Source organism: Toxorhynchites rutilus, chromosome 3 (assembly GCF_029784135.1).
Source record: "Toxorhynchites rutilus septentrionalis strain SRP chromosome 3, ASM2978413v1, whole genome shotgun sequence".
Lineage (NCBI taxonomy): Eukaryota > Metazoa > Arthropoda > Insecta > Diptera > Culicidae > Toxorhynchites > Toxorhynchites rutilus.
Window position 1 is genome coordinate 238,073,763 of NC_073746.1, and position 26,568 is coordinate 238,100,330.

Here is a 26,568-nt window from a genome sequence, read left to right on the forward strand (position 1 = left end):
CAATCTGGCCGGCAGCAATATCTGCGTTTGTGGCCGAGGTTACCACGACATCGAACACGTTGTTTGGTCGTGTGAGGTGTATCTTGTTGCCAGATCGAATTTAGAGAACTCCCTTCGGGCTCGGTTAGACCTTGATTACATGTTCCAAATATATGTTTTCCTTAAATCTATCGATGTTCGTGTGTGATTATCCTTATATCCTTATACCCTCCATTTCTTCCTTTGTGAGTAATTGGTCCGCTTGCTATAAACAGGAGAATGAAATGTAAATTCACAACAGATGTACGAATAGATTTAAGAATTGAGTGTGTGTGATTATCAACATTGTAATAATTTCCTTATACCCCATCCTTTTCCTGAGAAAAATATGTCACCCTTCTAATCTCGAGTCCACCGCGAGTAATCGGTTTCCCACATTACTAACCATAGATTTAAGAAAATTGTTCATATATATAGTTTTAAAAATATATTTAAGATTTCGGCTCCTTTAAACTTATGTAACTGAGCCTGTAAAAATAAACGAATTTATAAAAAAAAAAAGTTCCGCGATTTTGCCAAATTCGCTTACGAGAAGTTTGGAATTTCGCTTTTCGTGAACCCCGAAGTAGGTGATGCTTTTGATCCTTTAGGTTTCCTCAAAGTCATATTTAGTTATTTTTTTATACCTTTTATGTACTTTGACGCTTTGGCCCTTTTCAAGCCTTCCATGTAGTAGTTGGAAGTCAACTCGGCCGTCTGCTCTGCAGCACGTTTTCTCTTAGTAACACGAAGACCTTTCATTTTAGGGGTAAGAAGAGTACCAATGGTAAAGGTTTTCAAAAAAAGGGAAACTTATAGAGACGGTAGCCATTTATCTCCCAATCTTCCCTTGGGTATTTCCGTGCAAACGCAAGTTTCGTCTACATTAAATTTCATTGGCGGTCGAAAATCCGTGTGCTTCGTGATGGATGTTAGGAGGTTGAAAAATTTAGTGACGGATGGCCTGTTGGCGTTCTAGCTGGCTGAACGAAACAACACGAGTAAAAAGATGGTGTTTTATTTGATATGAAAATCATTCAATATCACGATGTATGGCGCTTTTACCCCGTCGAAAATGATTCGTCTTCCTCTCAGAGCACCCTTTGCATTATTTCGCACTTTACACACATTTTATATTACATTTTACATACCTTTTCACGCAGGAAGAACCGGAACAATCTACTGAAGGACTGGGACACTGATAACTAACGGAATAAACCGTTTTTGCTGGAAAAATCCTTATTTTTGTTGCCTTGAAAATTAGATCACTTGCAATCGCAATGACTAAAACTTTGTTTTATTTACAGTTTTGATATTCCGTGCGCTCAGATGTTGCAAGGTGTTTCGAAATGACAAAAATATACTATTAATGCTTCTTGCGTAGCATATTTATCAAAATACTGAGCATTCTTTATAAAACTAAAAGTGGTCCGTTTTAACCCGCCGGGCAGTCTCACTCCGTCTTCCCCTACATCAAAGTATGAGTTGACCAAATTTTGGTCGTTCCCTATATGCTCTACCGCCATTTATTCCCAATAGTGAGGAAATTTGTGGATCATGACCGATTATTCAACGATCCTGTTTGCGATTCAAGGTAGCTCTGAAAGGTGTTATGCGAAGAGCGGGATTCAACATGTGGGACACGGTTTTCAACAACGCCAATCAAGTAATCTACTTCGCGAACATCGTGGTCATTGTCATAAAAACACATAAAGCGATAGCGGATACCTCACTGAACCACAATCCTGATTTCTTTAGCAAGTATCTGGAGCTCGGCATGCGATCGAAAAAATCGCCGACCCACTCCGCGTCTACAAAACACTTGAGCTGCGCACCGATGCACCCCATACACAACACAAGGTCAATCGTTGACTCTAGATAGCGTTGACACTCGTTCGACCACAATCCAAATAGCTTCAATTGGTGCTTGGACAGGTCGTAACCTCTATGCGAATGAAATGTCAGATCTTGTACCTACGGCAACGTACCACGAAGCCCCAATAAGACTCATGAACCACTCCAAAAAATCCAGATTCTCTCTCCTCTACCAGTGTTGTCCATATCCTCAGTGTAGTGAAGAGAAACTTGAATTCACCTACCTACTCCGTCATCCTCAACGACAGGATGGAAGATCATATTCATACGGTTATCAGTACTTGTCGAAGATATATTTTGCTGAGTTATCAGCTTCGTCGGAATGAAAGAGTTGAGATGATATTGGTGCATTTGATAACCGTATGAATATGTGTTAGTGCTCCATCGTAACCAGTCGGACACCGTCCAGTAGATGGGCAACATCGAGCCCGAAACCGGTCGACGAAAAAGGTAATTTTATTAACCCTTTTAATGTTTGTAAGGATTATAAGTGTTGTGTCCTAGTTCCGTGTCGCGTCTCGTAAGTGAATAAAGATGAATGTCCTTACGTTAGCACAACCAAAAATAAGAGAATTCTGCGTTTGCATGAGTAAAAGTGAATTGAAAGAGATGGTCTAAGCTGTACTAGTATTCAAATTCAGAGTACCAAGGAAAATATACCATACTAGTAGTCAATAATTCTATTAATATACTTCTTTTGAACTAGTAGTTATAGGGACCAAGCAGAAATTTTCAAACAAATCTGCTATTTCAACAGCATTTGAAGAACAAATAATTTTGAACAGAAAAAATTGTATGTTGGTGCAATAAAAATATTGTGCATGATTTTCATGATGTGCTCTTTTTTCAATGGTGAATTTATCAATATACTGAAATGCCATTGTTCTGCACCATGTTTATTTTAAAATTATATTCAATGTAACTTTCAAAATTATGACATCATAATCTTTTTTATTACAAATGTCTGTTCATTTTGATTACGAAAAATAAATATTCGATCGATTAATCGAATACTGAAAGACAATTATTCGAATGAATCGAATTTTTGAAAATGGCCCCACGATTGAACGATAATTGAATAAACAAAAAATTTAGACATCTTTAATTCCAAAGAGGAATCCATTCTTTCTTCAAGCAATAATAATGACTGCTTCGGAACAATGAAATGGTATGATAATCATTTCATACAAAAGATAAAATGTACATTTTTTCACCGATATTACCTACTTCTAGTTTTTGTTAGATTCACGGCTCCCGTAAAATATAACTTCTTTGAAACAAAATGAATTCGAGACATAGATAGTACAGTGTCGCCTTCTACTGGATTTTATGGTTGTATGATGAAAATTAAAACCAAACCATCTGTTTTCCAACTGTACTGTGAGTTCCGTTTTTTTAATTCAATTAAAGTTTATAAAAAATACGAATACGTGCAACTTAGTGAAGCAATTTCCACTTGAGGAACCGTTTTTTTTATTTCGCTGATACACAATACAGACTTATGGGAATCGTGATATGCAAACACTTTTAAAAACTAACTACTTTCAACAATTTATTCACTTATCACTAATCACACGGCACCACCGGTGCTCCACAAGAACTGCACAGCGAAAAAGAGGGCGAGCCATGCGCTCGCGGCCCTCTTATGACTGCATACTGCTGACGCTGCACGCTCCACGTTGTCGACCGTAGGTTGGCGGACCCGAGTGGCGTGATGTACCAAACGGTTCCGTAACGGCTTCCCCCTTAGCTGAAAGACGTCCTCGGCTTTCGTCTACTGCTGAAGTATCAGCGGTACCTCTCTGGACTCGGGATGGGCCTCGGTTGATGCGATGGTATCCTGTTCGATGACTTCTGGTTTGCTGTTGGTAAGGAGTGTCTTCCAGGCGGCGAATTTCAAAACGATGATTATGGATGAACCCAGTATGCAGATTAGTAAAGTTGATGAGATTACGGATGCTATCCATCCCAGGAAATGAAGTTTCCAATGGAGGTTTTCGGCTGTCAGGTTAAGGTGTGTGATATGGTTACGCTGTTCCATATGTAACTCCTGTAAATGTTCCAACGGAATGTGGTTAAACAGTTTGGTTGGATTTACCTTCAATCCCGTGGTAGGTATGAACGGCTGTATCTCCATGTTTGTGTTGACATATTCCTCGTCATCCAATTTCAGTGTACAGTTTGAGTATTGGATTAGGAACGACCCCTGTAGAGTGCGTTGGGTGACTGAACAGTTTGACGAAAGTGTTACATTGATTGCATTGACGACTATATTGCCATCATTGATTTTCCGAATAGTTTTGTTTCCGTAGGTGCGTTCTATGGGACACTCTGCTGTATTTCCGGAGACCAATTGTTGCATACAACCCGTCAAAGGTTCTAGATCCGTTGAGGAACATATAAACATGGCGTTGGCTTTGGAACAAGCGCTTTTTAACATGAATGATTTCTGTCCTTTCAAATAAAACTGTGTTTGTAGGTGGACTCTGTGGTGATCTACAATGACTGGTTCAATGAAGTTGAGGGTGTACTGTACATTTTTGATCCTGGGTATCTTCAGTATGTACATGAAAATTTCGTTGTTTAATACTGCGTAGGCATTGGCAGTACTAAGTATGCTATCGACCGAGTTAAGCCCGAAACCGTCATTAATGAGGGAATGATGAATGGTTTCCAATTCGTCGAGGTGAATGATGCGGCTGCTTGGGATACTCCGTCTCGCTAGTGTGATCGCCTCTTCGATTATGTCTAAGTAGTATAATAGCTCATCAATTTTGAATATTAATTCTAATACATCAAAGCCCTCTAAGGAATGTATTACATTTTCCTCATTTTCCAGTATGACGTTAATTGCTTTTGTAATGTTGCTCATTCGTGAATCGAAAGCACTATTGATTCTTATTTGCTTGTTATTCTCGCTAATTAATGAATTTAATGACGAATTTATAATCTTAAGGTCGTCTGCATCAGGGCTTCCCGATACGTATTTCCAGGCCTTTCCGAGAGATTCCCATCGTTTTCTCCTACGTAGTGGTTTTATTCGGTTGTAACTCAAGTTTATTTTGTCTAATTTTGCTTTAACTATTGACTTAAAAGGCGTTTGATTCGACAATCTCTCCATAGAAACGGCGTTAAAGCTTTCTACAATTGTTCCAATTGAGGTCAAGTTTATGGGGTGCACAATTCGCAGAGAACTAGTGCTTATTTTAGCGGGTCCTAACGGAACTATAATGATCGGACTCTGATCCAGGGTATGAATTCTCAAGTCTGAAGTGGCCATCCCTACCAGCGTAAGGAGCCACAGTATTCTGCAAGAAAATATAAAGTGTTGTTTTAGTTAGCTCTTTTCATATCTAATTTGTGAATTTTGATAGCCTTTTCATCTGTTACAGTTTTGCTGGTTTGACTTTGGATTTTAATTGGCCTAAATCTATTGGTGTAAGGGGTCGGCTTTCCTTTCCCTTTAACTAAAGCTTCACTGATGGTGAGGTTTTCATATTCTTTATTGTTTTGACTTTCATTTTTCTGATTGTGTGTCCTCGCTTCTAACGCAATATTTTCCCTGGCAGTTAGTATTATTTTTGCTTTCTGTGTATTTATATCCTCCGGGTTCAATGAATGAGAATTTCCAAAAATTATATCCCTAGGTCTTAATTTCGTAGTTGAATGTTTGGTATCGTTATATAGGGCAGTTACTATGGAGAGCCCTTCGTATAAGGTTAGTTCTTCAAGTTTTCTCCTGTTTGACATGTACATTTCTAAAAGCGTGTTGTGGTATCTCTCGACAATGCTATTGCTGTTACTAGTACTGGCAAAGTGTATATCAATATTTTGATTTTGGAGAAAGGTTTTGAATTTTGAGCTTCTGAAAGATGTGGCTTGATCACATGTTATAGTTTTTGGTAGGCCGAAAATTTTAAAGTATTTTGTAATTACTTCGATCAGCTCATCCGCCGTTTCATTCTGGATTTTGAAAATTTGGGCAAATTTGGAAAATGCGTCAACAAGGGTAAGGAATTTTTCACCCTCCTTGACGTACACGTCAATGAAAATGTTCTCTAATGGTTTGTCGTATGCTCTTCGAGTTATTGGAATTTTGAAGGGACGTCGTTCGTATTTCGCGAACTTGCAGTCCTCACAATTTTTTGCGAATGATTTGATCTTCGTAATCATATCGGGGAAGAAAACTGACTGACGAATCTCCTCGTATGTGAGCTTCCAACTTCTGTGGTTAAAATTATGGCTCTTACGAATAAATTCCTCTTGATCAGTTTTAGAAATAAGATCAGGGAGTTTTAGATTGCAAAATTGTACTTTCATGCCTTTGAATTGATCTTTCATTATTTTAGAACACAATTGTGCAATCTCTAGGGGAGCGAATATACCATTGGATATGGTCGGGGAAAGATAACTTTTAAGAATGTTTCGGATTTCATCTTCGGAATATTCTCCACGGTTGAAAGTATGCCTGCTGTAACCTGAAAATATAGAATAAAATATGTGAGCCGATTTTCTAGGATCGTTTGACACATTAATTATCAGCTGATTCCTAAACTTGTTAATTATTTCTGGTCCATATATCGGGTCATTTTCATAAAGCTCGTTTTGCAAAACGGTTTGAATATTTAGTTCAGATTCGTCAGCTCGTGGTATCCGGGATAAACCATCGGCCACTACATTTTGTTTTCCTTTTTTGTAAACCAACTGGAAATCGAATTGCTCCAGGTATAGCCGTTGGCGAGTCACTCGTCCTGTAGCATCTGTTAACTTGATTTCCTTAGTAAGAGGCTCATGATCTGTGTATATGGTAAACTGCCTACCATACAGATATGGCCGGAACTTTTTAGCTGCAAAATAGATAGCTAACAGTTCCTTGGCGGTGGCAGAATATTTCTCTTCCGCCTTTGTCAATGTTCTTGATAGATAGGCAATGGGTTTTTCACCTCCATTCACTATCTGTGTGAGGACCGCCCCGATCGCAAAGTTTGACGCGTCCGTAGTCAAAACGAACGGCTCGTCAAAATTGGGGTAGTGCAATAAGAGATCCGAACTCATTATATTTTTCAATTCAGTAAAGGCTTTTTCATATTCCGGAGTAATTTCTATGGATTTGGTTTTTCCACGAAGCACACTTGTCATCGGCTTTGCGATTTTAGCAAAGTCGGGAATGAATCTTCTATAGTATGAAATTGTTCCAAGGAAGGATTTTAGTTCCTTCGGGGTTTTCGGAAGAGGCCAGTTTTTCACTGCTTCAACCTTCTTGGGATTAGGTTTAACCCCTTCCGTAGTAACCACGTGACCGAGGAATTCAACTTCTTTACGAAGGAATTCCGACTTGTCACACTGAACTCTAAGGTTTGCTTCCTTTAGAGTTTTTAAAACCTTTTGAATGTCTTTCATGTGCTCTTCCAAAGAGCTGGAAAAAATTATGATGTCGTCCATATAGACGAAACATCTAATACCTAAATGTTTCCGTAATACCGAATCCATCAGGCGTTGGAATGTTGCGGGCGCATTCTTCAATCCGAACGGCATCCGCACAAATTCGTATTTCCCATGATCGACGTTAAACGCCGTTTTTGGGATGTCAGCTGGGTCTACCTCTATTTGGTGGAACCCGCTGGCCAGGTCGAGCACAGAGAAATACTGCGCATTTCCTAGACGATCCAAAATTTCGCTGATTTCCGGTATTGGATACCGATCAGACGGTGTGATTTTATTTAATTTTCTGTAATCTACCACTATGCGGTACTTTTTCGCACCTGAGTTGTCGACCTTCTTAGGTACGACCCAAATAGGAGAAGTCCAGGCAGATGAAGACTCTCTAATAATGCCTGTATCCAACATCTTTTGGATTTGTTCACTCACTATTTCTCTTAGATGGTACGGATATTTATATGTCTTTTGGTGTATTGGCTTGTTATCGGTGGTCTCTATTCTATGCTTTACTTGATGTGTAAAGGCAAGTTTTTGACCTTCCTGGAAGAAGATGCTTTTGAATGGCTGTAAGGTCTTTGCAAGAAGTTTGACCTCCTCTTTATTTAGATGATCCGCAGGGAAATTCAAATTCTCTTTTGGATTATCGGTTTTTATAAGAAAGTCTTTATTTTCGAATGGTTTCGACAATATAGGCTTCGGTAGGCCTTTTGAATGTACATGAACCATCGCACTATTATTCTTTGCCAAGTAAAGTCCCGGTTGGACTGAAACATTTGCAGTAATGTTAAGCTCATCTTCGATTAGAAACGTTCCATCTTGTAAAGTTGGAATTTTCATGAAAGTTTCGAAATTTTCGTGAAAATTCATGGAAGAAGGGAAATACCGGTAAAATTGGTACGTAGATTTCCCAATAATCAACTCGTGTTTATCTGTATTGATCACGGCTTTCAAGGCTGCTAAGTTTTCGTACCCTATGAGCCCGTCAAAAAATTTATGAAATTTAAACACATGAAATGGTAGTGCTCTGTTGACATCTTTCGGAAAAAGATTCGCGTGCACCACTTTATCCAAAATAAATTTTCCATTTTTGTTCGTGACGATGGCTGGCTGATCAGTCACTTTTGCGTTTGCCACATGTTCTGGATTCATATACGATTTGTTCGCACCTGTGTCTATCAAGAATTTTAAGATTCCCTTGTTAGATCGGTAGCGAATGTAAGGAATGAAATTGTTCAAGTTATTGTCTGGTCTTCCTCTCCTCTGTGAAAATTTACTTCGCGTGTATTTTGCACTTCGCACTCGGTCGCGTTATTGTCATCATCGTCATCATCATCATCACTATCCACGTCAACCTCGTTGGTGTTATGTTCCACGCGCGGTTTAAATTGCTGAATCGGTCGTTTGAATGCAGTTTTTGCGTTCGTTTCTTTGGCATATGCTCTGTAAGAGCTGTTGCTGTTGTTGTTATTATTATAGCCACCAGAACCACTGCTACTAGGGTTACTGTGCTGTTTGAAAATTTGTTTTGCGGGTTTCGTTCTACTTTCCGCGTTTTGATTAGTGCATACAGCCTGGTATGCCTCTTCTAAAGATTTTGGTTTCGATTGCCTGATAATGGAGGCCAGGGGCTCTCCGATGTTGTCCAAATATCGTGTGATTGTTATCACATCAACTACCTCTCGAGCCGATAACGGGTTCGAGGATAGATTGGCTTTTAGCCTAGTGTTAATTTCTTTGATTTCATTAAAGAATCTCAAATGATTCTTATCTCCTTTCTTCAAATGGAACATCGCCGACAAATTAGTGGCGAAGTCCTTCTGGTCCCCATATTGTTCGATGAGAACCGATTTGATACCGTGAATGGTATCGGGATCACCATTTGCGCATAATATCACGCGAGCGTCCCCTTTGATTTTATTTTTTATTGCCCGCAAATATATCGAGCTAAGCGAGTCGGGTTGCCCGTTCTCGCCTTTTTATTTTAAACATTTCGTAAAGCTCGTTGACTTCCTTGAGCCAACTTGCCAATTCCTTTTTATTTCCGGAAAATTCCGACATATTTTTAATAGGGTCGGGGATGGCATATTTGTTGCCCTCCCTGGCCACTACCAATGCTCGGAGCTGTTCAAGCTCTGTTTTGAGTGCTTCAAGTTCACTGGCTCTTGTTTCCGGCATGATTGATAATAGAGTTTTAGATGTTGAAAAGTAATTCACTTACGGTTGTGTTTGCAGCATCCGGGTGATCCTTCGACGGCTGGTTACTCGTGCGGCGGGATCTTCCACTATTTTAACACCTCACGATCCCACTTCTGACACCACTTATGGGAATCGTGATATGCAAACACTTTTAAAAACTAACTACTTTCAACAATTTATTCACTTATCACTAATCACACGGCACCACCGGTGCTCCACAAGAACTGCACAGCGAAAAAGAGGGCGAGCCATGCGCTCGCGGCCCTCTTATGACTGCATACTGCTGACGCTGCACGCTCCACGTTGTCGACCGTAGGTTGGCGGACCCGAGTGGCGTGATGTACCAAACGGTTCCGTAACGCAGAATCAAATAAGTGTACTCTCTTTCAGATAAGCATGCTTGAAAGCAGTTTTAAATTTTCAAAGTTTTAATGAAAATTATTTGCATTTTTAGATCACATACTCCTAACCCTAATATGATAATAACTAAAAGAACTTCTAATTATTTTAATCAGAACGTATAGAAAATAGATCTGAAACGTTGCACGAATTGTCCTAACAAAAAGAGATTGATTATGTCAGTGATACTGAAAGTTAAGAGCATGACGATGAAACTAATTGTCGGTCAATTTATATCATCGTTACTGATTGTAAATCAAGATATTAGCCAGCACTACCGTGGCTTTTAATAGAGAACGGGTGGAACCTGTTACCTCGAATGGCTTCAGTGGTTTAGGATGAAGATTAACCAACATAACGTTGATAACCAACACTGTATAGAGTTTTCATGTAAGCGAATTGAATTTCCTTCCACCAAATGAGTGGATTTCCCCTCGACGACCAAACAGTTTCCTCTGACAACAAAGTTGGAAAAATCTGCCAGATCCACAAATACATCGCAGGTTGCATTTTGCATAACTGCATAATTCGACAATCAATCTAGCAAACGGAACCAAATTTGGCATGTGGGTGTTCTAGAGGATAAGAAAAATTTCTATGGTGGTTCGACACTCCTTCCTGCTCTCTAAAGAAAAGTGAGGGGTTGCAAAACTCGAAAACTAAGAGCAACGAGAACTAAGCAACCAAATTTTGCATATGGAGGTTTTAGGGAGCATTAAATGTTTCTATGGTGGTTTGACACACCTACCCCCTTCTCTAAGGGAAAGGAGGCTGCCATACAAATGAAGCACAAACTTCTGCATAACTCGAGAACTAATCAAGCAAATTGAGCCAAATTTGGGATGTAAGGGTTTTTGAGTACGAGAAATGTTTCTATGATGGTATGCGACTCCTCCCTTCTCTGGAATGGAGAGGGGGTCCCATAAAAATGTTAAACATATTTCAACCAAACATGAGAATTGAAAATTTTCGAAAAACTCTGAAGCAAAATTCGGAAAATTCAATTCGCATATGTTCTTCAATCACAAAATGACAAGCGTTGTTAGTTCACTGGATTTTTACGCTAACGAAATTGATCTTTGTTCGAAAGTGGATTGTTCTTCTATCTATATAAATAAAAATGGTTTGCCGAATGTATTGATAAGAGCAAAACTCGAGGAAGTCCGATTTATGGCTGTCTTCATTCTATTATATTTTCTGTATCAAACATTTATTCCATGTAATGGAGAAACATGTTATTTGCAAGTGTTGTTCGTGTTGTTCAAATCCATATTTTTTTGCTTTCAATTTCAGAAATTATGGCAGCTACGAGAGCGGATACCGGAAGCAACTTACAGTAACAACTTCTGTTTAACCTTCGATCTATCCTTGCCGCTGAAGAATTTCTATGACATAGTGCCCGCTATGAAGGACCGTGTTGGCCACCTAGTCAAACTAGTATGTGGATTCGGCCACATTGGTAAGTGAATCGATTTGATAAACACGCTCTATGTTTTTTCAGGATTAATGTGTACCTTTTCCCACCCTTAGGTGATTCCAACATTCACTTGAATATAGCCGGCGATGAGTTGACACCGGAGATTGCAGAGCTTATCGATCCGTTTGTGTACGAATTCACACGTAAACTCAGAGGAAGCATAAGCGCGGAACACGGTATCGGTTTGTTGAAGCCTAAATACTTGAAATATTCGAAATCAGCCGAGTCGATCGATTTGATGAAACAACTGAAACTGGTTTTGGACAGGAATGGCATCTTGAACCCGTACAAAGTATTATGTTGAATTTGGCACTTTCTTTCGTTCTGACATTGATATGCAGTTAAGAGCTATCATTTATTGTGTCTGAAATGACTTTTAACAGTATATACACGATAAACGTTCATCGTAGAGTATCACTTTGAAGACAAAATTCATCCATCTCCAACGCGGAGTTGATAAATGCGTTTGTCATCATTCCTCTCCACTGCAGGTGTGTCTTTAATGATAAATTGCGCGAATGGAATTATTTTTCGATCACAAGCTTATCCGCCCGGAACATGTGTCCAATCATTGCCTAAAAAATATATTGGATAAAGTTTCAAATGACGGTAAGGAATTTCAAAACGTTCAATCGTTCTTTAACTATTTTTTTCGAAATCTTAAAGTAAATTAGAAGCCGTTTTTCCTCGATAAAACTATTGCAAATTTAACGAATGATGAATCCCAATTGGTCAATGGCTAACATATCAGCCAATAATGGAAATTAAACCGTTCACTCCACATTGGTAATGCAAAATTACATGATTCTCATTTTGACACACAGACCGGCACTTGAGTACATACAAACGAGATTACATCATATCCGCCAATGCTTGTTTTTTCAACACCAACGAGCCTCACCTGTCGTTTTATAATATCCAGGTTCTTCAGAGCGTAATCCATCTCACTTTGTATTTGGCTAGAATCTACCAGACTCTTATTCGTCCGAAATGCATCCCGAATTCTTCGCAAAGCGTACATTCTACCCGGAAGATAGTATAATCAATAATGGGATATGATAAACCATCCTTATGAACAAACCTATAATTGTAGGAGTTGAATTTCTGCGATTCACGCAGCATTTCTTTATAGAGGGAAAGAACTTTCATTCTGTGGGTGGCACTGGCCATAAAAGATTTGTTCTGTACGAAAAATGCGGAACGATGAAGCTATCCGGCAACAAATAATCGCACCACTGGAAAAAAAACCAAAACAAACTAGTTTGACGTTTGTTGTGAATGCATGGGTTTTTTTTAATGAAGGTTGTAACTTTTGATTATGAAGGGAGACTGTTTTTAGAGACGTACCGTAATGCATGTAAATCCGGAAATTCAACTATCTTGTACTCGCACACGGTATCGCAGACCGAATATTGAACTTCTCTGTATAATTGTCATTGTGTTCTCTTTAGGCGTTATTGGTATTTATTTGAGGAAGAGGATATAACTTCAAAAATATGTTTTCTTCAACTTCATTCAGTTCTAATAGTTACTTAATTCACCCTCCATAAAGCAGAGTAATTTTTGGTACTCCAACACAAATAACGAAATTCAACTTTTTTCATGTTTTTACCAAAAAGTAAGCAACTGAATATGATTCATGGAAGTATAAAGGACTATGGAATAACTTAAAAACGTATTGCTCGATTGTGGTTCCACTGGTGTAAGAATCAGAACATACCATAACTGCATGCTCTAAAAAAATTTTGTTTTTATATTTCATGCAGTTGTAACTATGGATTGCATTACCGTGCCAAAATTTCAATAACCGGTTATTCGGTAATGAAAATTTCATTACCGATAAAACCGGTAAAAACAATACTTTAAATAAATTTAAATTTTCTTGATGAAACGGCTTTTATTGATAATGATTAGTTTACACGAAAACATTTTGCAAGTTTTTGCTACTTGGTTGAATTACACTTAGTTAAGTAATACTAAAGGATACAAATAGTGTTAATTTAGGTCGTCTTCTAATCCAGATCGGATATCATTACCGAACTTTCCAGAAGAGGAAAACGCACATTCAGAGTCCAATGATGTTGGGCGTACAGTACGAAGAGCATCGAATTTCGCGTATTTGCCTTTGACGCCCTCAGTACGAAAACTCTTGTCTGAGGGTTTTCATCAATCCGGTCATAAACGTTGAGCTTGGGCTGGATGTTGATACCTTTGATTGATCGCAGTTTAAGTTTTTCCCTGAACTGTTTTGCAGGCTCTGCAACGTCCAGTGGATTTTTCCCTCGTGTTGTCTAGCTACTGAATCAATACCATAATCGTCAAATTTCGTCAAGTCACGAATGATTTCAAATCCCTGCTTGATCATTGCAGTCCGACTTTTGATAGAAGACACCGGAGTACTCATTAATTGTGTCCCGACCACGAACAGAACGATTATTCATATAGGCGAACAAATTTGCATAGACGAAATGTTTTTCTGCAGTGAAAGGACTGCAATTTCTGATGGTTGCTCGATCGCTGTTCTAGCATAAATTTCAATCCAACGTCAACTTCATAAAGGGTGCAGTTTTTCCGAAATAGCAGTTCAACAGCGACCAGAACTGATTCGAGGGCATCAACCAATTCCTTTATCGCTGTCAGTTCTTCATCGCTGAAGCAAGGAGCTGGAATTGACAGGTGGTTCGTTTTCGACAATATGAAGATGAGGCATGGAATATACCGGAGGGGATGAAAAATAACAGCGAATATTTTTGCTTTGAAACAGCCAGGTCTATTTTTTATGCTACAGAGCGTTTTCTCCATACCAATAGTTACCTACGCTGGGCCGGCTTCAACCGAACCAGCTATAGTGTCCCACAACCTGTAAGATCAGTTTAATCTCCAGTTGAAGCAGCAGTCACCGGGAAACGACATGCCTTTTTTCTGTATTATAGTTACTTTCAAGTTACTTTCATTTTTGGCTGGTCCCATGAAACAGCAATGAAACAATGACTTGCAGCAGTCACCGAATCAGAACAATGATGCCAACAGCGAAAAAAAACAACATTTATGTGCAGCAAACACATAACGGTATGCACTCCCCATTGCTCATTTATTGCAAGTCATTTGTTGTCCTCTCCCTCGGAAAACTCTAGCCGTTTGTTTGTAAATACGTTCGGCCACTGTCAATTCAAGCTCAAGTAATGGCTGAATAGCAATTCTGACATATTGTTCCACCTTATTGTAGCACCTTACGCTGAAGCTTAGCGTGGAAACCAGGTGTATGACACGATTATCGCTATCTCACTCTACCTACCGTCACCGCCTATCTCACTATCCCTCTGCTGTAAAAGTTCATCATCGACATCACGATATGTCAGATGGTGGTAAATTGGTAATTCGCGATGACGCCGACGTCTGGTGGCGACTTCAAGTTAGAGCCATAATTTGGGTCCCAAAATCGTTAGTAGAGATTACACCAGATTAGAAGACATGGAGCCGGTTTTCAAATTTTAAAATTTGAATGAAAATTTTCACATTATGTTATTTAATTATTAGAAACGCGTATTTCTGACTTTCATTCAACCATATGGTCATACAATTCCAACATTGTTGCTGATTTTTTTCTATATAATATAAAGTTGTCTTCATAAACAATTTTTGTATGAGACTTTTTCCCCACCTTCAAACAAAAATGTTTTTAATTTAAACAGAATACTAATTTGATATGGAAAATCTAAATTTCATTCATAATTTAAATTTTGAAAATGTTCACTCCGACTGAAAATCAGCTATTCTTTGACGCTCCCCTAAACTAGTAAACGAAGCCCACTGCCGTCAACGCGGATCGCTGTTTTGAAGAAAACAAAAACTTCTGACGTTTGAGATGTTGGCACCAAAAACATGGCGGGTGCCATACGGCTGGTGGAAACACACTAGACGGCTCTACCGCGCGATTTTTGCAATGACAAGTCGCAGCAGGAGCTTCATGTAAAACACATTCAGCGGCTTCCGACGGTTTCACTATCTGCCATTATTATATTTTTATAGACGGATGCAAGACGAATATATGGTACAATGGTATATAAAGACAGAATTGAGAAAAACGGAAGAGTGGATGTTTACCTGAACGAGAGGGAGAGAGAAGTTGATCACAAACGTCTGAAATATTGCATTTCTCGACAATTTGGATGGAATTCGAGTATCCGCAGCTACATGACCGCAGAGTGATTTTCACGTATTGGTTCACCTGATAGTACATTTATTATTGCCTTGCTTTATTTACACTTTTCAAAAGCGCATAAACACTAACACTCTCGCAAAGCCGTTGCGGCCAGGGGTATGACTAAAACGTCAAATTCCTCGTATTGCCGGTTTACCCAATATTGCTGCGGTTTACTGACATTTTGGTTCTATCAATTACTATTGTTTACAACTCGGTCCGGTTATATAGTCGAATAGTGGCTAACTTTAAATTCCATGTTAAATTTGAACACCTCCATGTGAAACCGAAGTATGAAAATCGCTCATGCAGTTAAAAATAAAGCATACTATCTCCGTGATTTTAATGATTTCAATCCTCGTAAATGACATGTTAGTAAACAAATGACGCCATATTGAATTTGATTTTGAGTAGCCTATATTCAATTGATGTCTAACCCCTGGTTGCGGCGCATCATCTTCATCGGGCCACCTCAGCGAACAAGGAACCGTACAACAATGATTTTGGAACTGCACACACCCGCCCCGCCGTATATGTTTTATCCAGGTGGGTGACATCTTTAGAGAACCCCTATTGCACTGACAGGAGCCAACATATCGGGTATCCCACTGACATTTTCCCTTTGTTTTCACATGAATTGGGTATCCCACTGACAGTTCTGCTTGAGATTTTGCTAACGATCCTAGCATCAATCATAGCACCCGGCTGGTTTTATCGCATTCACATTTCATTAGCGTGGAAACACACTAGACGGCTCACCCGCGCGATTTTCGCAATGACAAGTCGCAGCAGGAACTTGAAGTAAAACACATTAAGCGGCTCTCGGCTTATTATATTTTAGACGGATGCAAGACGAGTCTATGATACAAGGTACAACTGTTTGGATAGTAAGCGGATGAGAGATGCGGTATATAAAGACAGAATGGTGGAAAACGGAAGAGGGGATGTTTACCTGAGCAAGAGGGAGAGAGAAGTTGATCACAAACGTCTAAAATATTGCATTTCTCGACAATTTGGATGGAATTCGAGTATCCGCAGCTACATGACCGCAGAATGATTTTCACGTATTGGCTCACCTGAGAGTACATTTCTTATTGCCTTGCTTTATTTACACCTATCAAAAGCGCATAAACACTAATACTCCCACAAAACCGTTGCGGCGCATCATCTCCATCGACCCACCGCAGCGTATGAGGAACCTTACAACAGTGATATTGGAACCGCACACACCCGCCCCGCCTTATGTGTTTTATCCAGCCTGAGGGCATCCGTATACTAGCACATAGGATTTGACAGCGTCAAACATGTCCGGGTCGCAAATGCAATTTGCGACCACTGTCACTCGCGAGAACTGCCAAACTCTCAAGCTGGTGTAAAACAAGGCACTTATCATACTACCAGGTGGGTCAAAACGTGAAGTGGTTTTCTGCAGCCATTTAAAAAATACACAAAAGTAAATTAAGACGATTGAGCACAATTTGTGGAATATACTGATACTTTATGAAATACTCATTGCTATATTCATTATATTCATTACGTTTTTACGTTCAAACCCTTTTATTTCACTTAAATTCTTTTAATTTCTTAAGTTGGTTTACATTATAATATAATACTACATTTCAAGTGATCAACCTAGGGTTCTACGTTTTATATTATCATTCAGACCCTTGTGATCATCATGATCATTACATTTCACATAATTTTTTTTTTTCAAAAAACAATTCTTTTTTTAGTTAGCGAATGGGCGCACCTTGTTCCATAGATTTGCCTTGAGTTCGCCGAGTAATTTGATAGGTTTGGCAATGACAGCTAAATTTGTAGCACATCTTGACTCGCGGATCATATCCCCTTGCCCGGGGCTTGGTTTTATCTCATTCACATTTCATTATCGAGGCCCCGCGGCGATCTGTCATTACAAAATCCGCGCGGGAGAGCCGTCCAGTGTGTTCTTACGCTTATCCTGTGCTTCGTTTCCAGAGCGGGCAGCGGAGTTCGGAGATCGTAGAATCGGGGTAATTTTTCGTCAAAGAAATTTTTCTTCGTACCAAAGCTTGTTTGGAAGGGTCTGTCCAGATTATTCCCATGCGCAACTGCCAATCGTATGTTCCACTACGACAAGTGTTCTGATCCATTTTAACGATAGTTTCACGTTAGAGGACATCGACGCGGGTGACCTAAATCTACTTTCTTCCAAGGGCTTAGAATTTTTGGGAACAAAACAAACAGAAATGATATTCCTTCTTTTTTTGATGTGATATGTTCTACATACATTTAAAATATTTCATCCTTGGCAAGCGTTTTATTGCATGGAAAACAATTACGAAAGCGAAAAGATAAGCAACAATAAATAACAACTTTTAATAAAAATCTGTACTCTTGTCAGAAACGGGAATGCATCATGTTCGGAAATGGTGCTGGCTTCATTCAGTTAGGCCAAATAGGTACTAGCCGAAACATTGCCACCCTTTCCAGTCCAATTGGTGTGCACAAATTTACCCTCCTTACCGAGCAACTCGTATGTATGCGCCCCGAAATAGTCACGTTGAGCCTGCAGTAAATTAGCGGGTAAACGATCCGAACGATACCCATCGAAGAAAGATAAGGCAGCGGACATCGCAGGAACTGGAACCCCCCACAGTACGGCTTGGCTGACAACTTCGCGCCACGATTGCTGATTCTTCACGATGGCTTCCTTGAAGAAGTTGTCCAGCAACAAGTTCGAGAGCTGTGGGTTCCTCACGAAAGCATCCCGAATGTTGCCAAGAAAGACGCTACGAATTATGCAGCCCCCACGCCACATCAAGGCGATTCCGCCATAGTTTAGATTCCACTTGTATTCATCGGCAGCTTCACGCAACAGCATGAATCCTTGGGCATATGAAACAATTTTGGCGCAGTACAAAGCGTTGCGAATGTGCGTCAGGAATGCCTTTCTATCGGCAACCGATGGCCTCACATTAGGACCAGCTAATTGTTTGCTGGCTTTGATTCGTTCTTCCTTAAGAGCGGAGAGACAACGTGAGAAGACCGCTTCGCCAATTAACGTCACAGGAACTCCGTGATGAAGGGCAGCGATGGCTGTCCATTTGCCAGTTCCTTTCTGGCCAGCAGTATCTCGAATACGTTCCAGCAGGTATCCCTGGTCGTCTTTGTAGTTCAAAATGTCCCGTGTAATCTCGATCAGGAAAGAATCCAATACACCCTTGTTCCACTCATCGAATTCTTGGGCCATCTCCTTCTGGGTCATCCCGAGAGCCAACATCAAATGGTACGCTTCACAAATCAACTGCATGTCACCATACTCGATACCGTTGTGGACCATTTTGACGAAATGACCAGCACCGCCCTCACCGACCCACTCGCAGCACGGATCACCATTCGATTTGGCACAGATAGCCTAAAATGAAAATAAATTGGAGCAAGATTAAACTTCCTGCGCCAGAATATGCTAGGTGGATTAACAAACCTGGAAAATATTTCTAATCAACGGCCACGCATCCGGATGACCACCGGGCATCAACGAGGGACCATACCGAGCGCCCTCCTCGCCTCCACTAACCCCAGAACCCACATAGAGGATGCCTTTGGCCTTCAACTCTTCGTAGCGACGGGCAGAATCCTGGTGCTCGGAGTTGCCTCCATCGATGATAACGTCACCCTTCTCAATCAACGGAAGCAGCTGATTGATGAAATCATCGACTGCGCTGCCGGCTGTAATGAGAAAAAAAGAAGCAATTAGAGTAAATTGAGTTAAACATAAGGTGCCCCGACCATGTGACTGTCCCGCTAGAGTTGAGATCTGTTCAACCTTCAGTCTTTTTTCATTACCACGTTAGTGTTGCAAATTTATGTGCGCGACATAATCGAGAATTGGTAGACTATCGAGTTTTATGAGATTCTACGTTTTACTAGGGGTGCGTCTGTCACTACAATCACCACATCGGTTTCCTATTGAAACAAAATAAACCGAAAGGGTAGCCACAAAATCGACAACTTCAAGATCAATGCACGATCTCTTCTGTGTAGGATTTTTATTCCGCTTTGAAGGTTATTGTTGTAAGTGCAACCTGTTATGCAACAGCAAACACGAAAACCTTTAACTTTCGCGTGCCCCAGTTTTAGCGGTGTCGTGCTTCAACTTGGAGACCCTAAGCGGCTGAATGCGTTGAGGTGTTTTATGTGTAAAGTTGTCTCCTGCCTACGGCAGTTGAACTTCACTTCCACTATGGATTAAAATGTTGTAAACATGAACGATGCAGTGTGAGTAATCCCAGAAAGCCGGCACAAGTTCTTATCTGGTACCTCATGGTAGTAGTATTTATTCATGATCGGCATTTTATTTACTAGTTTTTTTTACCACTTCGTTGAAGTGGAAGTGTTAGTGCGTTCTGTAGATTTATTTGAACCAATGCAACTCTGGATTGCATTCTGTCACCTCTAGATGACCCTATCCATCGCAGGATCGCTGTTGAGAACAATCGTGACCTCAAATTGCTTTATTGCATGACTCACGAAGCATATTGATTAATGTAAAGGAAAAAGGATTGGGTTTCGTCCATTCACGACGATTGTGTGGGAAAAATGTTGAAATAATATTGTTTAAGAGTAATTTTTCATTGAATTTACGCTATTCGTCAGTGATCAGTATATCAGTAAAACGTTCTCTACAGCATAACAATTATTTATGTCCCCAATTTAATTTAACTTATATGAAAACTTACTATTACGGAAAATGATAGAAATATTAGTTTACTGGAGGTTGAAAAAAACCGAGGGATTCGTTCTATCAATGACATTTTATCTGGCTTAATACAATAAGTTTTTTTCCATATGTGCAACAACAACAAAATCCTTGAGTCGGGACTTTATTCGCACCTTCTCCCGACTCATGTCCAATCACTGTTCGTTAGATGCGCTACTCTTTCGTATTAATCTTGCCGACAACAATGTTTGTGTTTGTGGCCAAGGTTACCACGACATCGAGCACGTTGTTTGGTCGTGCGAGCTGTATCTTGTCGCCAGATCGAATTTAGAAGACATCCTTCGGGCCCGAGGAAGGCAGCCCATGGTGCCGGTGAGAGACGTGTTGGCTCGGTTAGACCTTGATTACATGTCCCAAATATATGTATTCCTTAAAGCTATCGATCTTCGTGTGTGATTGTCCTTATACCCTTAGTTTTTCCTTTTCCTTTGTGAGAGATCGGATCCCTTCTTAAGAATAAGATGAAATGTAAATACATATTAGATATAAGATAGGTTTAAGAATTGAGTGTGATGAGTGTGATTGAGTGTGTGAGTGTGATCATTGTCAATATATCCTCATATCCCCTCCTTTTCCTGAAGAAAATATGTCACCCTGCTAAACTCGAGTCGACCGCGAGTAATCGGTTTCCTATATTATTAACATTAGAATTAAGGAAAAATGTATATATATACTAGTAACAATACAGTAAGGAGTTCGGCTCCTTTAAACCTATGTAACTGAGCCTGTAAAAATAAACGATTTAAATAAAAAAAAACAACAACAAAAATTGGTTAAAAAACGTCAACCAACGTTAGTTTTCATCCTTACCCTTAACCAGCATCATGATCTTGCGTGGCTTCTTCAGTTTATTTACCATATCCTGAAGCGAGTTGGCCCCAATGATTTTTGTTCCTTTGGCTTCGTTGTTGAGGAAGTGAGTAACCTATAAAGTTAATGAGAAAAAGCAAAAGAATTGTCTCTACATTTTTTTTTCTGAGTGCACAAATAAACTATTTATTGTAACGGTGACGTCAAGGCAATGAATATTGAATTTTTTGAAGTACCTTGTCAACAGTTCTATTATACGCGCATACCACGAAACCTTTCGAGTCCATGTTCAAGATAAGGTTTTGACCCATTACGGCCAGGCCAATGAGAGCGATATCGGCTTTTCTATGATGGGAAAAATAATTTATAATTAATACATGTAGGGGAAGTGGGGACATAGTGGTCACCCTAAGGAATAAGCCCATTTTCTGGGTCCACATACCGCTTCAATCATCGTTTTTCGAAGAATATTGTAGTTCAACTTATTTGCGTTTAAGATAGCAAACGAATTTTATCATAAAAATTAAAAATAGTACATTTTTCATTATTAGAAAAAAAAAAAGTTTTAAAATATAACTTTTTTTTGGCCTGGAGGTAAAGTGGTAACTTGCATATATCATACTAAATGGGACAGACTTATGATTTTTTTTTTCATCCAAATTTGTCTAGAGCATTATTAAAATAATAGGAACAAGCATGAAATAAGCTTGGCCTATTCACCTCGAGTCGTAATTTAAATTTTATCATACTTGAAAAAACGTAGTGAGAAACACATAACATTCCGCATAATTTCGCCTTTAAGAGCAGAATGTGATAAGGTATATCAGCTTTCTGTTTGAACATTGTAAGTTATTACCACTGACCACTTTGGCTCCAAACATCATAGTAATTTATATGTGAATCACTGAGTTTAAACGAAATATCGGTTCACCCCTTCTAGAATATGTAAACAGTCGTCCAAACTGATATTAGATTGAATAAGGTAAATGATATTGGTTTATCCAGTCGAAAATGTGATCATGGTTTGTCCACTTTTTTAATGCTATAGTTCAGCGTACCTTTGTCCAATCAGGTATAAAAATGCTTCAAAAAATATAAATAAAATTGTCTCTTTCATGGATGTTGGATGAATGTTTCTACGGATTCACATTTGAGCTAATTTTTAATTACCCACCAGATGATTATTCGGTACGTAATTCTTTTCTGGATTATAACACTCACAAATATTGTAAACATCATACTTGCACACCGTTTGTATCAGATTTATATATCTAAATCATGTATTTACCGAATCTCGATGATCTCAATTGTGATCATGGTTTGTCCGGTTTACTGATATTAGTTTTCCACATGATTACTATGGCAACCACTTGGCGCGCTGCAGTTTGTTTTATTTTGTTGTCCGTCGCGCGACACAGAAATAAAGTTTTTCTGTGTTGAGTGCTGTTTTCCTTTACAAAGCTCAATAAAAGACAATATTCAGAAGAAAGCCTAAATTATTAATGGATCAAAATGATGACAGGAAACTCAAACAATAAGAAATGCAACTTCTACTTGAAAATTTGAATTTTTTTCATTCAAAAATGGTGATTTCTAAAACCGAACAAACCATGATCATTTTTAATTTTTCAGAGGTGGACAAACCATGATCATGATTTCTATTTGAACAAAAACGTTAAAACCGTAAAAAATGAACAATTTGAACGCCTTATGATATTATTTGCATCTAGAGACTTGAAGCTTTTCAACAAACCCAAACTCGTCTTGATTATGTTTGATTTTCATAAAGATAAATCAATTTGCATTTACTAGCTACTTGAGAACACCCTAAATCGGACAAACCAACATTATTTACCTTAAACTAAATTTCACAAAAAAATCCTTAGTACGATGCGCACAAAACTACGGCTGGATGGCTATTGAGAGAGCAATTTCTGTTCTGACGTAGGACTACGTTTTTCTGTACCGGGGTGTAAGTTCAAAGTTTCGGAAACTAGAGAGAGACGCTTAGAGTGCAAGGTTTTGAACGTTAATTACTCTATGGCGGCTGAATGAATTGGTATGATACCCTCTTCATTCAAAAGATAAAATGTCCAAGATTTAAATGATTATTACTTATTGATCCAAAAAATTGTTTCAATAGCTGAAAACCCGCAATTGCAGTCGCGATTGAACTGCGGTTAAGACATGATGCATGATGCCGACGCCAACCTCTCAGTTTCTATTTTGCTTTCGCATGGAGGTGTCTTGGAAAACTGTTTGCTTGAGATTGCACTCGAACAAAGGAATATTCGCACACATTCGACTAGGTGTTCCGTGATGCAATCCATAAGCATCAGTTTCTATTCTGCTTTCGCATGGAATGGTCGTGAACAATCTCGCGTACTATCCTCACGGAAATGTATCAAATATCTTCAGTTGCTTTTACAAAGCCACTCAAACTTATCGGCTCTTTTCAGGACCACCAACAAGTTCGGAAGAGTTGAATTTTATGTTAATAACAATTCCATATTTATACTCATCCACTCACACACAAACAAGAAAAAATCAACAATATTTCAAAATATTCATTCATTCATTCATTAAGAATTTATTCCAGATGTAAATTCAAATAAATGATTACTGAGCCAACGGTAGTTCTACATCTACCTTGCGGTTATATCACAGATATATCCCACTTCTAGTTTTTATTTATATTTTGCGACAGCTCTAATGTGACTCAAAAGCAGAAATACCAGGTCATTTTGAAGACTTTTGACTTACTGTGAAGACCATTGATTTTGTGAAGCCATTCCAGTATGATAGTGTATGTGGATTTTTGAGAGATGTTAGGCCGTATGAATAAAAACAAAATTCACCTTTACTTTACTTCATTCGAGCAGTCGAGCAGTGAGATTAAGTTTTTACTACGTTTGGTATGAATAAAAGAAACAACAAAGTATTTACTTTTCGAAAATGGATGTTTAGCTGATTTCGTATGAATAAAACAACATTCATCAAGTATTTACTCCGTTATTATCAAGTATGCTCATGAGCATACTTTGGATCTGAAAACACTATCATTCGTTTTGATGTCATATCCGATTTATGTTTAATGCTGCTATCTTGCGCTTGAAGTTAAACAAGTTAACGATCCGCATTGATGGCATTGAGCTTCGTTTACTAGTTTAGGGGGGCGTAAAAAATTGATTGATTTTCAGTCGGAATGAACACGTTTTTAAAATTTAAATTATGAATGAAAAATAACCTTTCCGTACCAATTTGGCATTCTGTTTAAATGAAAAACACTTTTGTTTGAGGTGGTGAAAAAATCTTTTACGAATATTGTTTTTGAAGACAACTTTATATTATAATGAAAAGTTTCAGTAATGATGTTGGAAATGTATAGACAAAGGGTTAAATAAAAGTCGGAAAAAAGTGTTTTAAGTGATTAAATAACATGATATGAACATTTTCATTCAAATTTTAACATTTGAAAACTGGCTTCGTGTCTTCTAATATGATAGGTATTACACTAACGAGATAGGGACCCAAACTATGGTCCCTAATTGAAAGTCGTCACCAGACGTCGACACTATTCCTTTTTCATCGCGAATTCACGCTTTGTCCAAAAAAAAAAAACGTTTTGAAACGAAACATAAACAATCAGTTGATAGATGTTTGACAAAGTAAAAACTATGTTCGAATTCGAAAATCAAATTAGTAAAGTAAACTTTTATTCATACGGATTCAAGTAAATACAAGGAAAGTTTACTTTACTTGGAAACGGGCAGAATAAGTAAATACTTTTTTTTTATTCATACGACCTGTTATTTCCATAAAATTCCTACTATATGGCCGAAAATATCGTCAAAAGAAGTAAGGCTTCTCAGTGGCATCTCATACCTGGCATCCATGCTCAAAAGTCATGAAATTCTTCAAACATAAGGTGACTATCAATATGGCATAAATATTCAATAGTTATACTACCAAATAAGCGGGTGACCACTCTGCGCCCACTGACCACCTTGCTTCCAGTACCCCTATGGGTTATAACTTATTCCGATATTTCTATAAAACTAACTTACCCAGCGAACCAAAATTTCTTCTTCTTTTTTTTTTGGCTTTGAGAGACTTGAAACTTTTCAGTTCATTCGCCTCTAACACGTCCAAAATTTGTTTTTTGAAATGCATACTTTCGAACATTCATGGTTTCTTATTAAGCGAACGTTCTTGGGTTTAATCCCAGAACTATTCATTTATTGATTTTCTAATTGACCTTTCACAATTTCCATTTTCTTTTAATTCACTCAATATATCAGGTAAACGATACAATAAGCAATTTTATCTCCATAATTACCATGACTCAATGACATATATACAGTTGTTGTATTGAAATTGTATCAATATCGAATTCTGAATTTGCCTATTTTACAACACATTTCATCGCATCGCTTCTGGTTGATCCAAACGTAATTATTTGGCCAACTTTCATTAAGCCTAGAGAGGTTGAATACACTCATAACTGCTAAGCTGAAGAATCATGATTTCCGCTTTTCACTGACCTTCGCTAAGTCAAGGTCTACTAAAATGCTGGATAAACTACAACCAAATTATCTATACCTCAAGCTAATCAGTGCAACGTAAAAATCTGCTGTTTCATACAAATACGAAGGTACATTTCATGCAAGAACGATCGTTGAAAACATTTATCTAATAGTTCAAGTGCATTCTGTCGGCGAGTGACAGGAGTATATCCTATTTCAAACATATACGAGTACAATACTTAATTGCAAAGTCAGTACTTACGGCTCAGTCATCCTGCTAGACAGTTTAGTAACGTAGAAAAATAATCTGGAAAGAATATTAGCGATTCAACACTATATTACACTATGTGATTATAAAACACGAAAGGTGAAATCCTTTTTTTTATGGAAAACAGACGACAGACCACTCGCGTACGCAAGACCAACAAGTGAAGTTGAACAAGCTGAAACGATGACTGGGAATAAAAGTCATACGATATAACCCACGAACTGGTGTTATTCGCGATGTTTGCTAGTGCTAGTTGAGCGTACCCTCCAGCTTACCGAATGGTACGAATGGCATACCGAAAGAGTGGTGATAGTCACGTAATTTGTGTCTCTACGCCTCAAAAGTGTATCTGTGAGCGGCGCACGCCGCTCAATGTTCACAACTAAAAAAGCAGTCAAAACAAGCGTATTATGAGAGTTTGGGTTTTGCACACGAGAATCCTGAAACGTATTGTATTGATTGAGTTGGTAATATGCGATGAACGTCCATAAACGATGCAATAGAACAATTCATCCATAGTGCGAAGTATATTGTTTTACGGTACAAAATCCTGTAATCATTTTACACTAATACTGTATTTATATTTTAAAACAGCCA

The 26,568-nt window shown here is 38.6% G+C and overlaps 4 protein-coding genes across 7 annotated transcripts in view; 1 reads left to right on the top strand and 3 right to left on the bottom strand.

Moving 5' to 3' along the window:
- LOC129780165 (D-2-hydroxyglutarate dehydrogenase, mitochondrial) overlaps window positions 1–11,972 on the top strand; it is a 162,009-nt gene extending 150,037 nt beyond the window's left edge. For both annotated transcript variants that reach the window (XM_055788151.1, XM_055788150.1), the window contains exons 4-5: window positions 11,221–11,386; window positions 11,458–11,972. In XM_055788151.1, coding sequence (XP_055644126.1) covers window positions 11,221–11,386; window positions 11,458–11,708 — 417 coding nt within the window. In that variant the 3' untranslated portion in view covers window positions 11,709–11,972. The remainder of the gene's footprint in view (window positions 1–11,220; window positions 11,387–11,457) is intronic.
- Window positions 3,421–9,835, bottom strand: LOC129780166 (uncharacterized). Of its 2 annotated transcripts, XM_055788156.1 has the most exons (3): window positions 9,551–9,835; window positions 3,992–5,201; window positions 3,713–3,894 (listed from the first exon to the last, which is right to left on the bottom strand). In XM_055788156.1, exons 1-3 carry the CDS (start codon window positions 9,565–9,567, stop codon window positions 3,853–3,855), a joined length of 1,269 nt encoding a protein of 422 aa, XP_055644131.1. In that variant the 5' UTR covers window positions 9,568–9,835; the 3' UTR covers window positions 3,713–3,852. The 2 variants fall into 2 exon arrangements, with proteins under 2 accessions (XP_055644130.1, XP_055644131.1); XM_055788155.1 differs by having other exon boundaries at window positions 3,421–5,201; window positions 9,551–9,829.
- On the bottom strand, window positions 11,746–12,659 carry LOC129780167 (LYR motif-containing protein 4). The gene is made up of 3 exons (XM_055788157.1): window positions 12,486–12,659; window positions 12,306–12,426; window positions 11,746–11,979 (listed from the first exon to the last, which is right to left on the bottom strand). Exons 1-3 carry the CDS (start codon window positions 12,572–12,574, stop codon window positions 11,929–11,931), a joined length of 261 nt encoding a protein of 86 aa, XP_055644132.1. The 5' UTR covers window positions 12,575–12,659; the 3' UTR covers window positions 11,746–11,928.
- Window positions 12,660–17,884: 5,225 nt separating this feature from the next.
- LOC129775483 (6-phosphogluconate dehydrogenase, decarboxylating) lies at window positions 17,885–26,172 on the bottom strand. Of its 2 annotated transcripts, XM_055780277.1 has the most exons (5): window positions 25,966–26,172; window positions 21,414–21,522; window positions 21,178–21,292; window positions 19,072–19,316; window positions 17,885–19,002 (listed from the first exon to the last, which is right to left on the bottom strand). In XM_055780277.1, exons 1-5 carry the CDS (start codon window positions 25,974–25,976, stop codon window positions 18,034–18,036), a joined length of 1,449 nt encoding a protein of 482 aa, XP_055636252.1. In that variant the 5' UTR covers window positions 25,977–26,172; the 3' UTR covers window positions 17,885–18,033. The 2 variants fall into 2 exon arrangements, with proteins under 2 accessions (XP_055636252.1, XP_055636253.1); XM_055780278.1 differs by lacking the exon at window positions 21,414–21,522.
- Window positions 26,173–26,568: the final 396 nt, after the last annotated feature.

Bases quoted from the DNA above. Each gene is read 5' to 3' on its own strand.
- LOC129780167 (XM_055788157.1), bottom strand. From the start codon at position 12,574: ATGGCCAGTGCCACCCACAGAATGAAAGTTCTTTCCCTCTATAAAGAA. The intron at 12,427-12,485 runs GTTTGTTCATAA...TCTTCCGGGTAG, and splicing joins TTCAACTCCTACAATTATAG to AATGTACGCTTTGCGAAGAA. The intron at 11,980-12,305 runs GTGAGGCTCGTT...TATATTTTTTAG, and splicing joins TGGATATTATAAAACGACAG to GCAATGATTGGACACATGTT.
- LOC129775483 (XM_055780277.1), bottom strand. The intron at 21,293-21,413 runs GTACTTCAAAAA...TTAACTTTATAG, and splicing joins ATAATAGAACTGTTGACAAG to GTTACTCACTTCCTCAACAA. The intron at 19,003-19,071 runs GTTTGTTAATCC...TTTTCATTTTAG, and splicing joins TGATTAGAAATATTTTCCAG to GCTATCTGTGCCAAATCGAA.